The following is a 17,760-nucleotide window of genomic DNA, read 5'->3' as shown; positions in this document are numbered from 1 at the left end:
TTGCTTTGTTTTTGCCCATAAATGGCATAACTTACCTTGTTCATTAACTTAAGTACCTGAGGTGGTCGTGAATTTTTTATATATATTTAAAAAATTCCAATATATTCTTAAAGGATAAAACCTTGCTGCCACACAAAATAATCCAAACAACATGTCAGGACCTGTGAAATAAATTCTAAAAGTGTTTTCTGTAATGGCAAACTCATTGGAAAATGTAAATAGTAATAGTAAAAAAGAAAACACCACTTGTGGTAGCCACCACAAAGAAGAGAAAACTAATAGGATGCATACATCCCAGCATAATTTTTAATTGAAATTTTAATTGATGTAATTGTAGGCCCACATGCAGTTGTGAGAAACAATAGAAATACTTTGCATACTCTGCCCAGTTTCCCCAATGGAGACATTTTGCAAAGCTTCAGACTTGTTGTGGTCTTAATATAACAACCAATATAGACATTGACACATTTTATCCATCTCATTTAGGTTTATTGTATTTATTTAGAGACAGAGTCTCACTCTGTCACCTGGAGTGCAGTGGCATAATCTCAGCTAGCTGCAACCTCCACCTCTCAGATACAAGCAATTCTGGTGCCTCACCCTCCAGAGTAGCTGGAATTACAGGTGCGCACCACCACACCCAGCTAACTTTTGTATTTTTAGTAGAGATGGGGTTTTGCCATGTTGGCCAGGCTAGTCTTGAACTCCTGACCTCAAGTGATCCACCCGCCTTGGCCTCCCACATTGCTGGGATAACAGGTGTGAGCCACTGTGGTAGGCCAGTTTTACTTATTATTTTAGTATGTGTGTTTTAAAATTTCAATACCATTTTGTCATTCATCTAAGTTCATGTATCTACAACCACAGCCAAGATACTGAACAGTTCCAAAACCACATGGATCCCTCCTGTTACCTTTCTTAAGTCAGAGCTACCTCCCTTCCCCCAATGCTCTGTCTATCCTTTGGCAACCACTAATCTGTCTTCCATTTCTATAGATATTGCATTTAAAAAATATTATATATGTATGGAATTATACAGACTGTAACCTTTGGGATTGGCTTTTATCACTCAGCATAATTTCCTGAAGTTTCATCCATGTTCTTGTATGTATCAATAGTTTGCTCCCTTTTATTGATATGTAGCATACATTGTTCTGGTCTCTATATTATGTATATACTGAAGTTTAACCATTAACCTGTTGAAGGACATTTGGGCTGATTCCAATTTTTGGTTATTACAAATAAGGCTGCTGTGAACAATCATGTACAGGTTTCAGCATGAACACATTTTATTTCTCCAAGGGGAAAGTGCCCTTTTGCACAATTGCTGGTGGCAATTGTGGCAAATTTTTGGTCTTTAAGAAACTGCTAAACTGCTTTCCAGAGTGGCTTTATTGTTTTGCATTTCTACCATCAATGTATGAATGATCCAGTTTTTTCACATCTGCTATAGCATTTGGTGATGGCCCTATTTTTTGTGTTAGCCATTTTGAATGGTAGGCATTGATGTCTCATTGTGGTTTTAATTTCCATTTCCCTAATGGCTAATGATGTTGAACATGTTCATTTGCCATCTGTATATCCTTTTTAGTGAAATGTCTGTTCATGTCTTTTGTCCACTTTCTAATTGGATTATTTGAGAGTTTTTTATATATTTTGCAGACTAACCTTTTAATGGATATGTGGCTTGCAAATATTTTCTCCCACCCTGGAACATGTCTTTTCATCCTCCTTACATGGGCTTTCAAGAGCAAAAATGTTGATGTCTAGCATGGTTTAAAAGAATAGTTCTTAGCCCTTTTTTCAGATATAATGAGCCCTTGAGGATTAGAAGAAAAGCATACAATCTTGACAGAACAATGTACATGCACACAATAATTTGCATCTAACTTTGTCGAATTCATGGCCTCTATAAAGTTCATTGATGGACCGTATGTTATGAACTCATAGCTTAATTAATGTTGCATTAATTTCCAGCAATCTCTCATAAGATTCCAGGGAAAGTTACCCTCCCTCATCAAAGTAAAAAGTGGGAAACCCTGTAGCTTACAAAATAAGAGCAAGTTTCTTAGCCGGGCTTTATCTAGGACCTGACCCAAGTGTTCTTTTCACAGTAATACATTTCTTTACTTCTCTAGGAGACATTGTCAGATTGCTACTTTAAACATTTATAGATGAAGAGCTACTCCATAAGAAGCAATCTTTTCATATTGAATTCAGACTTTTAGGTATAAGCAAATGAATGAACTTTTGGGCTTTTGTACCTGCCTGTTCAGTTTTAGCAGCATGACTCTTGTCTATGTTATTTATTATTTTTCTTGCTCTACCTTTATAAAAATGAGGGGAAAATCAAGAAATATAAATAAGATATTGATGAAGAAGCATGGGTCTGATAAATTTGATATGATTATATGCAGTTGTAAGAAACAATACAGAGATACTTAGGTGTGCCCAAGCAGAGAATTGCCAGTAGCAGTTGGGTTTTCATTGAACTTGATTATGTGTATATATTGATCACAGTATATATAACTTTATTTTATTTTTTTGAGATGGAATCTCATTTTGTCACCCAGGCAGGAGTGCAATGGTGTGATCTTAGCTCACTGCAACCTCCGCCTCCTGGTTTCAAGTGATTCTCCTGCCTCAGCCTCCCGAGTAGCTGGGATTACAATCGCCTGCCACCATGCCCAGCTAATACTTGTATTTTTAGTAGAGACGAGGTTTCACTATGTTGGTCAGGCTGGTCTCAAACCCCTGACCTCAGGTAATCCACCTGCCTTGGCCTCCCAAAGAACTTGATAATACATTTCATCATGAGGGGAGAGCAAAAGTAAAGCACATGTAGGAAAAGGTAGAATATATGTTGTTGAAAATTCTGGCTGAAAGGAAATGTGTAATTAATAGTGTTATTGCTGGGTCTCTGGCAAAAGGACCCCTGACCCCTATAAGTATATGCATTTTTGTCACAAATGTATCATGTGCATTTTAAGGATGGATGATGTATAAACTTAGGAGGCTGGTGACATTTGCTTTGGTTCACAAAACTGCTGCTTCAACCCCTCAAACTCCTTTGTGTTTTCTAAGACAACGTGTCCGTATCTGTCTTCATGCTGAACCCCAGCTTTCCATTTAGAGAACTTCTTTATCTGTTGATGCTTGCCTGACATTACCATGTTCTGTCAGTCCAATAGTCTTCCTCCTTGTATCCTCTAGCTTCTCATGGATGTAGCTCTTATCATCCCAACAAGATCCTGAGCTCATCAGTGATACAGTCAGCATTCTGTAGATTTTAATATCCTTCCCTAGAAGGCCTACATAGTGCTTTATACATAATAAGTGACAGTACGTCGGGCTTTGGACATGAAAGACATACTTTAGAAATTTATTGCTAATGAGGAAATTGATACCTTGGTAGGTCGTATCTTGCCCATGATGCTTGAGTGATGATTGAGCTTTGCATTGACATGAACAATACATTAAACAGACTAATAGCATAAGTAAGATTGTAAAGGGGATGTCTGATAGATTTAGGAAAAGCTTTTAAAGGGCTTAATCACTTTGTCTGTGTGCAAATATATCCTGTGAAATAAAAGTGAGTGTGACAGGTTTGGCGGAACATTTTGCCAGCAGCTAACTCCTGCTCCTCTTTGTACTTTATAAACATTAGGCTGCACAATTTCAGACTAACTGGCTCTCCTTCTTCCTCCCTATCCTCACCACTGCCATTAGTTTGAATTAATGAGATCTAAGTAAATAGTTAATGTGCTGTTTCCTTTCTAATCTTCAGACATCTCCCCACTGAGTTTACCAAACAATTCAGCCCTTTCATTTAAAGCCACTTAAACCTGCATAACTCAGGTAGATAACTCTAGTCTGAAACAGGTCTATTGACACCGTTGTATGTTCAATAATAGGTTTATTTCAAATGCTCTCTCCCTACCCATCTCCATTGTGCTGGCATTGAAGGCTTTCACTTAGACTCAGCTTTGTCTCCTAGTTGTTCACTGTTCTTTTCCAGTTAGTATAACAGTTGTGAAATACAATTATAAGCCTACATTTCCAGGTTAGTAGAAGGAACTGTGAGTCAACACTTCCGTCCCAATGCAGAAGGGTTCAAATGAATGTGGCAAATGGAATTGCCTCAATATTTGTTGTTCTGCTCTTTGAATTTTCAAACTGGAGGGGGACCATTCAGCTCTGTAAAATCAAATAAAATTCTATGGAGTTTTATGTCTTATATTTATCAATGTATTTGGAATTCCTGATCCCTGGAGGGTCCTCTGGGCTGTCAGGTTGAGGCTGAGCTGGGTAGGTCCATTTCAGACCCTCCTGGCCCCAATTACCATTTACTGCTGAGTCATTTTGGTCAGTTTAATATTTAGAGATAATGAGTGATTTCATTTGAAATAAATATTGAAAGTCTTAAAAATCCTTTTATATACTTAACATGTGATAATAATAATAATGGTTATAACTAGCATTTAGTGTTTCTGGTAGATACTAGTTCTTTCTATTTTTATCCTATCAAATCTCTTAATTCTCACAGCAATCTTATGAGGTAGGTACTATAATTAGCTCTACTTGACAGATGAGGAACTGGCCAAGGAAAGTAAAATAATGAACCTAAAGCCACACAATTAAGACATACTGTAGGCCAGGGACAGTGGCTCATGCCTATAATCCCAATACAGGGAGGCTGAGGTGGGACGATCACTTGAGCTCAGAAGTTCAAGACCATCCTGGGCAACATAGTGACACCCCATCTCTAAAAATATAAATAAATAAATAAATAAAGTGGGTGTGGTGGGATGCTCCTGTAGTCCCAGCTATTCAGAGGGCTGACGTAGGAGGATCACTTGAACTGGGGAACTCAAGGCAACAGTGAGCCATGATTGTGCCACTGCACTCCAGCCTGGGTGACAGAGTGAGACCCTGTCTCAAAACCAAAAACAAAACATACCATAGCTGAGATTCAGTGCAGCTTGTTTCCAAGCCTGCATTCCTAACTGTGAAGCTTTTGCTGCCTTTTAGTCAAGCAAATCACTGTCTTTCAGACCAGTTGTATGTTACAAAAGGACTTTGTGCTGAGGCAACAGAGAACATGGGATGGGATCAGGCAGGCTGGATTTTCATCTGCTAAGCCACTTCTAGCTGCTGGACCTCAGTCAAGTGTCACAACCTTGCTGGGCTTTTTTCCCTCATATGTAAAGTGAGGGCAGGAACATGTGAGGTCCCCGAATCTGAGAATAGCAGGTATGATATTGTGAAATGAACACAGTATTTGGTCTTCATTCTTTCTCATTTTTCCTGGCATACAACTCCTAAAATCCTTAGAATCTCCCAAATGATGTCTTTTTATATGCTAATGAAGTGGCCAGTGGCTGGCAGCCCCTAGGTAGTTTCAGGAGAGAGGCTGGTCATAGGAAAGACTAAGGGAGAATTAGAGGATTGGGATTTTCAGCTCCACCCCCCAATCTCTGTGGAGACGGGAGGGGTTGAAGGCTAAACTGATCACAAATGGCCAATGATGTAATCAGTCATGCTTACATAATGAAGCTTTCTTGAAAACCCAAAAGGACTGGGGTTTTGGAACTACTGGATAGCTGAATACGTGGAGGTTCCTGGAGGGTGGTGCACCCAGCGGAGGGCAGGGAAGCTCCTTGCCTTGTCCCTCATGCTTTACCCTGTGTGTCTCTTCATCTGTATCCTTCGTAATATCCTTTGTAATAATCCAGTACATGTAAGTGTTTCCCTGAGCTCTGTGAGCCACACTAGCAAATTAGTCAAACCCAAAGAGGGGGTTGTGGGATCCCTGATTTATAGCCAGTTGGTCAGAGCACAGGTGAAACAACCTGGGACTTGCATTGGTATCAGAAATGGGAGACAGTCTTGTGGGACTGAGCCCTCCACCCGTGGGATCTGATGCTATCTCCAGGTAGTGTGGGAACTGGAGGACACACAGCTTGTGTCTGCTGCAGAATTGCTTGCTTGCTTCAACAAGCAAGGAAATTCCCCATCCCCCTGCTCAGGCATGTTGTGAGAGTAGAAGAAACTGGTTTTTTTTTTTTCTGTTTTCTACTGAGTGGGTCACAGGGAAAGTCCCTTAATGTGAATCTCCATAAAATGGGGACCAAAATTTCATTGCAAACAGTGGTGGAAAGAAGATTTCCCTGCGGTTCCATTTTCTGAAAATGAAACTTAAAGTATGGAAATAAGCATATTTATAAAGTTTAAATTTTAATTCCTTGGCTAAAAAGGAACATAGGATCATGGTTAGCTGTACACGCTCTGGAGCAGGCTGCATTTAAATAACAGCTCTACCATTTTCTATCTATGTGGTCTTATGCAAATTATATTTTTCAATTTTTTGGTAATTCTAAGAATAAACAGAAAGTGAACCGTGTGTGTGTTTGTATGTGTATATGATTAATTAAGAAGGGGGTGTGAAATTTTCTGATCAAATTGATTGACTGTACCCCATTACAATCTACACTGTCACATTTGATTTTCTTTCTTTTTTTTTTTTTTATGGAGTTTTGCTCTTGTTGCCCAGACTGGAGTGCAATGGTGTGATCTTGGCTCACTGCAATCTCCTTCTCACAGGTTCAAGCGATTATCCTGCCTCCCAAGTAGCTGGGATTACAGGTACCACCATGCCTGGCTAATTTTAGCATTTTTAGTAGAGACGAGGTTTCACCATGCTGGCCAGGCTGGTCTTAAACTTCTGACCTCAGGTGATCCACTCACCTCGGCCTTTCAAAGTGTTAGGATTACAGGTGCGAGCCACCATGCCTGGCCTCACATTTGATTTTCAAAGCATGATTATGAGGGTAATTTGTATTAGAAATACCCCCAAATTTCTTCCATTTTCTCATGGTAGGGGGAGGTCCTTTTATTCTTTGAACATGTACACCGTTATCTTTGAAACCTTTGTCTTATGATTTTCTTTTTAAGTTGTTAATGGATCTCTGCCACATTCTCATTGAACAATAGCTTCATATATAATTTCAGCAGTTCTCATGATACTATTCTTTATGAAAAATGTCATGCTTTTAAAAATATTCTAGATTCATTGTAAGTTGATTTGACTTTTATTTAGGCCATTCAGCGACCACACCAAGACCAATGCAAACAAACAATATACACAAAATCTGTCCTCTTTAAATACAGGATGGTTAGAGAATAGATACCAGCACTGAGTGGAGTGGAGGAAGGGAAATAGAGAATGAACAGAGAGGGAGTTGCTTGTGTGGGCTTAATTTTATAATATAAGCATATAAGTGTTCAGCTCATTTTTTGAGTATTTTTATGTGTAGATAGCATTGGCTTCTTCCTATAATCTTGTAATAGCAGGGTCTTGGAAGGGAATATTCAAGTAATGAGGTCTTCCTATCTATTCCTTTCAAGGCTACTGTGAGGATCATCTGAGATGATATTTATAGAATATTGAGCAAAGTACCTGAGCATTACCTGTTAATTAGTTTTGTAAAAGACATACAAACCAATGTTTATTGGCATATTCAAAGACAAAATTAAGGTCATAGGTTTTATACTCATTCTGTCTTAGAATATTTTACTTAGATGCAAAAACATGAGAAATTCAGAATTTCATAAAGTCAAGAACTGATATTTTTGTGTGTAAGTTAAATGTTATATTTACTTTCCTCTTTTATTAAAAACATTTTTAGCCTGTTTAAAATGGTCTAATACTTTTCTTTAGTGTCAACAAGAAATAAAAGATATTTGAATATTATGTATGTTTTGTGAGTCTAAAATATTGTATCTTGATGTTCTTTTTATAAGAGTTTCCCCGCTTTGGGGAAAAAACTTAAAAATCTGGCTGTGTACTAAGGCCCCACATCATTCTCTGGTGTCTGCCAGCAGAAGTTTGGAAATACTTTGGTTTTTTATGTCCCAAGAAACATTTTTGAAAAATGTGGTACAATTTTTAAGTAGTTAAGTATGAAAAATTTGGAAATTGCAGATGGAGAACTCAAACTTTCGAAGATAAAATGAAATATAGAAGGTGGCATTTATATAGTGAAAAGCGACACCATATCAAGGACTTAAGCGGTTGTAACTTGCCTAACAAATACAAACTTGTTTTATTATCAAACTTGGTGTGAAAGGAGGCATAGCATGGGTCAGCCACGTGGCTCGGCAAGTGAGCACAGAACTCAGTGCTCTACTGTGAAAGTGAAATTAATTTGGGGAAAATCCAAATGAGAATGTAAAACTGTAAAATATATTTCAGTTTGAAGTTTCATGGTTTTATTGAGTATATATTTGCTCCAGACTTTTTCTACAATTAATCTGGGAAATTCTATAGGGCTCTTAGAAGGATTAGGACTGAGATTGAGAACTGTGGGGACTTCATCTCTTTTTCAAGGTGTGAAAAGTAGTTGCTCTGAAAAATGAAATTAATTGCTATTCAAATGGTTTTTGAATCTCCGTACTGAAAAATGGCAAATGATAGAGTAATAAACAATGAAATACAAGTTATTGGATAGAAATTGAAATGTAAATAACATTGTCTAGCCATTGACATTTCACCTTTTGCTGAGATCATAGTATAATCCAAATTTGAGGGAGGCCTTTGATACAGCTGGTTTCTTCATGATGGAAAAGTGCAAAGCATTGGCATCTGGGTCCTTTGTGAAGCTGTGTGATGCTGGATTTTGCACTGTAGTCCACTGTAGCCTGCCTTCTCACTGTGTAAATACACAACTGCATGGGATCCAATCAGCTTGCCACATGCCACAGGCCATGCTTAATCCTCTGAAGCCTGAAGGAAAACTACTGGGAAAATTACTTACAGCCTGACACCTAAGGAAAAAGGCTCGGTTTTTAGGGGCAGATCTTCAAAATGTGCCTTTATCAAGTTAAAAAAAAGTGGCAGCAGGTGGGGGGGTTAGCATGTATCCTTTTAATTTTTTTTTTTTCCTCTTCTCTGGATTTTTATTTAACCATCTCTGATACTCTTAAGACCTTGGGTACACACATCAGAGTATATTAAACTTTGAGATGGGGATGTACGAGAAGACATTGCTTGACAAATGTTATTTGCCAGACTTTAAGTCCTGTCTATGAGAATGAGAACTACTCCGGAATCCTTCATTTTCTGATCCTTTGTGGCTAGAAAAACAGAAAAGGTCATTAAAGATGAAAGTATTGCAGGGAAGGGATGATGGGAAACTTGGAGAAGACCATCCTGTTGCATTTTTACTTGCTTTTTTTTTTTTTATTTCTGAGGTAGATTTCAAAATGCTAGCTCTTCTCACGATGAAGACATTTGGTTTCTATTTCTTTCTTTTCTTTTTTTAAGGAGAGAAAAAGAAAGAAAAAAAGGAGTGAAGGAGAGGAAGAAAGGAAGAAAAAGAGGGAGAGAGAACGGGAATGTTGCTTTATTCTAAAAATGCGTATTGAAAACCTCTTTTCTGCCAATAATTGTACTTAATAATGGCCGATCAATATTTCATTTAAACCTATGAGTAGGTGCAATGTGGTACTGACAAAAATGTATATTTTATTAATTTAAAGTGGAGAGCTCTATTCCGGATCTGAGTTTAAGTCCTGAATATCCTTATTAATTTTCTGTCTTGTTGATCTATCTAATATTGATGTTGAAGTCTCCCACTATTATTGCGTGAGAGTCTAGGGAGAGTAAGTCTCTTTATAGGTCTTATGTATCTGGGTGTTAGGATCCTTAGCTCTTCTTGTTACACTGATCCTTTTACCACTATATCTTTGTTACTTTAAAATCTATTTTATCAGAGGCGAGAATTGCAACTCTTGCTTTTTATTTATGTATTTATTTTTGCTCTCCATTTGATTGGTAAATCTTTCTCCATCCCTTTGTTTTGAGTCTTTGTGTATCCTTGCATGTGAAATGGGTCTGGATGTAGCATACCATTGGGTTTTGGCTGTATCATTTGATTGGGGGATTTCGTCGATTTAAATTTAGGATGACTGCCATTTGATGTTAACTGGCTGTTTTGTCCATTCGTTGATGTAAATTCTTCTTTATGTTGATGCTCTTTACTTTTTGGTATATTTTTAGAAAGGCTAATACTGGTTGTTCCTTTCTATGTGTAATGCTTCTTTCAGAAGCTCTTGTAAAGCAGGCCTGGTGGTAATAAAATCTCTGAGTACTTGCTTGTTCATAAAAGATTTTATTTTTCCTTCAGTTGTGAAGCTTAGTTTGTCTGGATATGAAATTCTGGGCTGAAAGTTCTTTTCTTTAAGGATGTTGAATATTGGCCCCCACTTTCTTCTGGCTTGTAAGGTTTCTGCCGAGAGATCTGCTGTGAGTCTGATGGGTTTCCCTTTGTGGGTAACTCGACCTTTCTCTCTAGCTGCCCTTAGTATTTTCTCCTTCATTTCAACCCTGGTGAATCTAATGATTATGTGGCTTGGGATTGCTCTTCTTGAGGAATATCTTTGTGGTGTTCTCTGTATTACTGGAGTTGAATATTGTCCTGCTTTGCTAGGTTGGGAAAGTTTGCCTGAATAATATCCTGAAGAGTATTTTCCAGCTTGGATTCATTCTCTTCATCATATTCAGGTACACTTATCAAACGTAAATTAGTCCCATATTTACGTTTCACATAGTCCCATATTTCTTGGACAGTTTGCTCATTCCTTTTTATCCTTTTTTCTCTATTCTTGTCTTCTAGTTTTATTTCATTAAGCTGGTCTTTGAGCTCTGATAGCCTTTCTTCTGTATCTTTTTAATGTTTTTATTTATCATCATTTATAAATCATAGTACTGTAACAATGTATGTGTATATTTTGACTAGGGACAGGGTCTTCCTCTATTGCACAGACTGTAGGGCAGTGTTGCAGTGGCACAATCATACCTCACTGCAGCCTACAACTCCTGGGTTTGGGAGATCCTCCTGCCTCAGCCTCCTGAGTAGCTAGGACTACAGGCATGCACCACCATGCCTGGCTAATTTCAAAATTATTTTTGTAGAAATAGGGTTTTGCTATGTTGCCCAGGCTGACCTCAAACTCCATGACATGTTCCCTTTGGAAGATTAAAAAAAAAAGTTAGAAATATCTTTCTCCAAAAATTTACAGGATGCCATGTGAGGGCTTTTGTAGGTAGCAAACTTTAAATAATTTTTTGCAACAAAATCAATGGAAACATGGACAGATACTCTTTAAAAATGTTCTTAGTGGCTGGGCGCAATGGCTTACCCCCATAATCCCAACATTTTGGGAGGCCAAGGCGGGCAGATCACCTGAGGTCAGGAGTTCAAGAGCAGCCTAGCCAACATGGTGAAATCCCATCTCTGTTTCTTTTGAAATACATTTTCTCTTTCACTTATTAAAATATCACCTTTTTTTTGGAAGTGGCAGGTCAATAAGAGAAAAAGAAAAAGAAAGAGCCTGTTTTTCTCAAAGGAACAGGCTAATTGTTTGAAAACCCAGTAGATTGTTAACACTTCTATTTTTGTAAGAGAAAATCATCTAGCACATGTTTAAGTTTGACAACTTTTTAAAGTACTTTGCCACAATATAACCAGCACATCTCAACATAGTATAGATTTTTATGGTTACTTCCATAAAAATAAATTGCAAATATTTGACTACACTGAAGTTCTTATTTCCACAAAATTAACCATGTTGATTGAATAATGTTCCATAGAACATTTTGTGCTTTTGGCTTCAAGTTCTTCATTGCAGTACCTTGCTTGTGAATGACAAAATGAATGCATATTGTGTGTGCTGTTTTTTAAACTTCCTATAAGAGCAGCTGCCTTACCAGTGCTTATACTTGAACAGTTTTTGATAGAACACTTTTTTTATTAAAAAAGGAATTCATGGATGGGTGCCCTGGCTCATACCTGTAATCCCAGCAGTTTGGGAGGCTGAGGTAGGTGGATCACCTGAGGTAAGGAGTTCAAAACCAGCCTGGCCAACATGGTGAAACCCCATCTCTACTAATAGTATAAAAATTAGCTGGGTGTGGTGGCAGGTGCCTGTAGTCCCAGCTACTCAGGAGGCTGAGGCAGGAGAATCGCTTGAACCCAGGAGGTGCAGCTTGCAGTGAGCTGAGATTGAGCCACTGCAACCCAGCCTGGGCAACAGAGTGAGACTCCATCACAAAAAGAAAGTAATTTACTCTTCAGAATGTGTCTCCATGTTCTCACTTAAAAGGATGGGTTTTGGATGGGAGAAGAGTGAGGGATAAAAAACTACAAATTGGGTACAGTGTATACTGCTCGGACGATAGGTGCACCAAAATCTTAGAAATCACCGCTAAAGACCTTATCTATGTCTTATAAATACTAATAAAACATAAAAAATTTTTAGTATATTTTATTATCATATAAAATCTAGCAAATGCCACAAGTTGAGTTGTGAAAAACATCTGTACTTTTTACTAAGTATACAGCAAACTTCTTGCATAATTGAATTTGTTCTAATAAACTTGTTCCTTAAAATATTCAACACTATTTGATAGTTTTACGCATAAGGAATGTATTTTATCTTTTTTTTTCTTTAGTGACAGAGTTTCGCCATGTTGCCCAGGCTGGTCTCAAACTCCTGGGCTCAAGCGATCCACCCACCTTGGCCTCCCAAAGTGATGAGATTACAGGCATGAGCCACCAAGACTGGCCAAGGAATGCTTTATTTCTCTGTTTTATTTTAGCTATTTTTTTAGCCACCACATTCCCTATAGTAATGCTTTTTTTTGGGGGGGCTATTAAGTGGAAATCCCAAAGATCTGGGATTATGTACAAAAATACCTAAGGTTTTTCTAATTTTATCATCAAATTAAGGAAATTTTGTGAAGGACTGGAATATCTTAAAGTGCAGCAGACATTTAAGGGGAGGATCATAGTATATGCTAGTGGATATAAATTCATTTTTAAAATGCCTTCTTGATAATTTAGAATTTTGGAGGGATCAACTTGTTAATGTGCTTGGGTTGGTCATTATTTTTATTTATGGGTGACTAGTGAAGAATTTATATTCGGAATAGGAGTCTCAGTTTTTTCATATTCTTGTTAGTATTATCTTTAGTTTGAAGTTTCTTTCTCAGATTCTGGTTTGCAAAGCTAGTTTCATTAAAAATGGATGATTATAGGCTGGGCATGGTGGCTCACACCTGTAATCCCAGAACTTTGGGAGGCTGAAGCAGTAGGATCACTTGAAGTCAGGAGTTGGAGATCCTCCTGGCCAAACATGGTGAAACCTTGTCTCTACTAAAAAATACAAAAATTAGCTGGGCAGTTGGTGCATGCCTGTAGTGCCAGCTATTCACAAGGCTAAGGTATAAGAATTATTTGAACCTGGGAGGCAAAGGTTGCAGTGAGCCGAGATCATGCCATGGCACTCTAGCCTGGACAACAGAGTGAATCTGTCTTAAAAAAAAAAAATTGATGATTATTTCCTGTAATCTCAGCACTGTGGTAGGCCAAGGCAGGAGGATCGCTTGAGGCCGGGGGTTGGAGACCAGCCTCAACAACGTAGTGAGACCCTGGCTCTACAAAAAAAAAAAAAAAAAAAAAAAAAAAAAAAAAAAAATACAACTTAGCACACCTATTGTCTTAACCATGTGTTTAAGCAGGAGAATCTCTATAAACTAATTTAAGTGGGTCCACATAAAGTGCCACAGGGCATGATACTTTAAATAAAAGTGAGGGCTGAGAAGGGCCATGCTGTCAAACCCTCTGCTTTGTAGTACCCTCTGTCATCTCTCAAGATGTCTCATGAAACCTGACTGGGGACCTAGGAGGGTGCTATTACCAGTGTGTATATGAAGTATTAGTAAAACTTAATTTAAATGGTTTTATTAAAAAATACCTAAAAATAGGATGTTTCAGAAAATACTCTTTCTTGTCAAGTGTATCCTCTCGGGATTACTGTATGAAATGTCACAGTTCTTTTTTTTTTTTTTCTTTCTTTGAGACAGAGTTTTACTCTTATTGCGCAGGCTGGTGTGCAATGGCTCAATCTTGGCTCATTGCAACCACTTCCTCCCGGGTTCAAGCGATTCTCCTGCCTCAGCCTCTGAAGTAGCTGTGATTACAGGTGCTCATCACCATGCCCAGCTAATTCCTGTATTTTAGTAGAGATAGAGTTTCACCACTTTGGTCAGGCTGGTCTTAAACTCCTAACCTCAGGTGATTCACCCGCCTCAGCCTCCCAAAGTGCTGGGATTATAGGTGTGAGCCACCACGCCCAGCCCCACAATCCATTCTTAAGAGAAATCCTTAAAGTACTGCAGCAGGGCTGAGGCTGGGCATGGTGGCACATGCCTGTAATGCCAGACACTCAGGAGGCTAAGGCAGAAGAATCACCTGAACCCAGGAGGCGGAGGTTGCAGAGCCAGGCTTGGCTTAAGGAGTAGAACCCAGGCCTCAAGTGTGCAGCAGGAGGGAGACAAGGGTGTGGGGACCAGTGAGTCTCCCTGTCTGCCCCATTTAGAATTCTCATGCAGCCTGCTCCTCCCTTTCTCCCAGTCTTTCATTGTCTATTGCTCAGCTTGGAACCCTTTCAGGGTTGGAACACTTTCTGGTGGACCCGGAATGCATGTCTTTATTATCTTTGTGAAATACCTGACCGCAGTTGGTGTTCAGTGAGTGATGCTGTTGTTATTTTTTCCTAAGTAGAAAACAAGTTTCGAAGTGCTATTTGTTTTTTTTTGTTAATTTTTAATCGTGGCAAAATCGACAACATAAAATTTACCATCCTAATCATTTTTAACACAGACCAGTAGTGTCGTGTTAAGCATATTCACCTTGCCGTGAAACCATCACCATCGTCCACCTCCAGAACACGGTCATCTATGCAGAACTGAAAGTTCATATCCTATAAAGAGTAAACTCCTCTGTGCCCCACCCCTGGCAACCATCAATCATTTTTTTTTTCCGGCTTCTTATGTCAAACTCATGTTTAATTACTTTAGGTACCTCATATAACTGGCATCATATAGTATTTGTCCTTTCTGTCTGGCTTATTTCACTTAGGGTAATGTTGTCAAGGCTTGTCCAGTTGTAGCATTTGTCGGAATTGTGTATCTTTTTAAGGCTGAATAACATTCCACTGTATGTATTCACCACATTTTGTTTATCCATCCATCTGTGCTATTTTTAAAGAGGTGGGCACACCCAGAAGCAGATCCAGGTGCACATACCTGACAGGTTGGTTAGCTTGACAGTGGGCTGCATCCTATCCATGCGATTGTGCAGCTGAACTCTCTGGCCATCTGTGTAGGAGAGACAATAGAACTATCTTGTCACTGTGCTCTTCTGCCTCACCTGGCCAAAAGTGGACTCTGACTTTGGAATTGCCTGTGAGCCAAGCAATGAACACAGGTGAAACTTTCAACATGCATATGTTGACCTTCCTTGGCTTTCTGAAATATTTTTGTTTTAGGAGTAGTCTATGGGATAGTGTCTGGGGTCAGAGAGTTTCTTTATGTGTGGAAAATAATATAAAATAATTAAGGTAGTGGGATATATATTTTTTTCAAATTAAAATTATTTTTATTTTGCCTCATAGACACTATGTATACTATAATTACTATGATTTTTTATTTTGATAATATATATAAGGTTTACCATTTGAGCCATTTTTCAGGTACAACTCAGTGGAACTAAGTACATTCACATTGTGCAAGCATCACCCCCACCATCCATCTCCAGAACTTCTTTATTTTCCTAAACTGAAACTCTATAGCCATTAAATAATAACTCTCCATTCTCCCCAACCCCTGGCTTCTGGTAATCTCTCATCTACTTTCTTTTTCTATGAGTTTTTCTTTTTCTTGACTATCTAGGTACCTCATATAAGTAGAATCATACAGTATTTGTCCTTTTGTGATTGGCTCATTCATGTTATTGCATGTACCAGAATTTTGTTTCTTTTCAAGGCAGGATAATATTCCATTGCATGTGTATACCACATTTTGATTATCCATCCATCCGTCAATGGACATTTGGGTTTTTCTATCTTTGGCTATTGTGAATAATGCTGCTGTGAACATAGGTATAAAAATATCTCTTTGAGTCCCTGCTTTCAATTCTTTGGGTATATGCCTGGAAGTAGAATTGCTAAGTCATAGGGTAATTCTACATGTAATTTTTTGAGGGGCCATCATATTGTGTTCTAGGGGAGGATATTTTATTTAGATAACATCTTAGTCCTTTATTCTTTTATGTTTTGTCTCTGCAGTTTTCCTATCGAATGAGCTTGCTCCTCCCTCCACAATGTTGATAACTGCAGGGCAGGACACAGAGAGCTCTGCTGGTCGGTTTCACGGGGCCTCCCGCAATAACTGCTCTTGTTTATTATTTTCATTGCAGATGCCAAAGCCATGGAGTTGAGCTGCAGCGAAGCACCTCTTTACGTAAGTTGCTAAGCACTGGGCTTCAGGTCCAAGGGGCCCTTTCTTAACTCCAAACCATGTGATTGAAGTGGGAGAAATATTTTTCTTTCTATTGAGTTAAGGCTTTAAAAAAAAAACACCCTGAGTGTTACTGTCTAGTTCAAGTATTTGCATGGAGCTTTTAAAAACTGGTTGGCTCCTGTTTTCGAGTCTGGATTTTATATTTCCCTCAGTATTTTTTTAACTATGTAATTTCTGGATTCAGAAACACTCAGTTCACTCATGTGAGTGGTATGTGAACATATTATTTTATGATAATATCCTGATAATAGTCAAGATTTTCTGTGTGTGTCTTTTTTGAGGAAAGGTTTTGTGATAATTGTGTCAGCTAAAAGTATGAAATAGGATTTCAAACAAAAAATGCTGGACATAAACAGAAGTGGGAGTTGGGGGTATTGGGGGATAGGAATGCCCAGTGAGATTCATAGTCAGATGTGTCGTCTAGGTCCAGGAGGATGCCATTTTTGAGAACAACTCCTGGGGGTAACAGGGGAGTGAACAGATAGTTTCCTCACACAGAAAATGGCAGATGGCCTCATATCTCCTCCTTCCTTCTGATTTCAGGCAAAACTTCCTTCCTTGGAAAGGAACTGTGTCGGTGTGGGGCCTGGGCAGGTGGGCGTAGATGTGTGGGGGAACTGGGGTTTCGAGCAGAATTTCAAGGAACGGGAGCAAATTTAATCAGAATCCTCAATTGATGAGAATAGATTAATCCGCTTCCCACACTTTAGTACACAGCCCGGTGCCTACTCACTCACCCTCACTCCCTTCCACACACGACACATACTTCTCTGGAGGAAGACAGAGTCATAGACCAAACTGATTCCAGAATAATAGAAAAGCTGCCCTTGGGCTGCCCAGTGATCTCTAGTACTCTCTCTAGGTTGTGATTTGCAGGCCATAAAATGTGTCTGTAGACAGTTGGGCTTGGCCCAGCCATAATTAAAGGTAAAAAAAGACTAGTCTGAGGCTAAATTGTAAAGTACTCCAAAATCTTCCTGTTGCTTTTTTCTGTGTGTGCCTTCCTATTCCTTACTCATGCCACCCTCCTCCCCCACCTCAAAACAGACAAACAAATCCACAAGCCTAATCAGGATAGAAGCCCTGTAGCTGACCAACCTCCTCATGTAGCTATTTTGAACATAGACTTTCTAGATTGTGACCAGTCTTGGGGAAAAACACAATACACATTGCCCAAGGAGAGAGGAGATTTAAATGAACCAAATGAAAACAAAAACAAGTTTTTCTAGTTATTACAAAAATGGTGATTCAAGTAAAATGAAAAGTACAGAAAAGTGTTAATAAGTCATAATCTCCCCTCCATGGATAATGTTGTTATATTAAAATATAAATAT

At 38.6% G+C, this 17,760-nt stretch overlaps 1 protein-coding gene across 5 annotated transcripts in view; it reads left to right on the top strand.

Moving 5' to 3' along the window:
* The window catches only part of ARHGEF28 (Rho guanine nucleotide exchange factor 28), a 333,758-nt gene that overhangs the window by 44,584 nt on the left and 271,414 nt on the right, over positions 1-17,760 (top strand). For all 5 annotated transcript variants that reach the window (XM_035291420.3, XM_035291419.3, XM_078365895.1 and 2 more), the window contains exon 2: positions 16,323-16,366. In XM_035291420.3, the coding sequence (XP_035147311.3) occupies positions 16,323-16,366 (44 nt within the window). The remainder of the gene's footprint in view (positions 1-16,322; positions 16,367-17,760) is intronic.

This window comes from Callithrix jacchus, chromosome 2 (genome assembly GCF_049354715.1).
Source record: "Callithrix jacchus isolate 240 chromosome 2, calJac240_pri, whole genome shotgun sequence".
In the NCBI taxonomy this organism is placed as follows: Eukaryota; Metazoa; Chordata; class Mammalia; order Primates; family Cebidae; genus Callithrix; species Callithrix jacchus.
The sequence above is the reverse complement of the archived record's forward strand: the minus strand, read 5'-3'. Positions and strand labels throughout refer to the sequence as shown.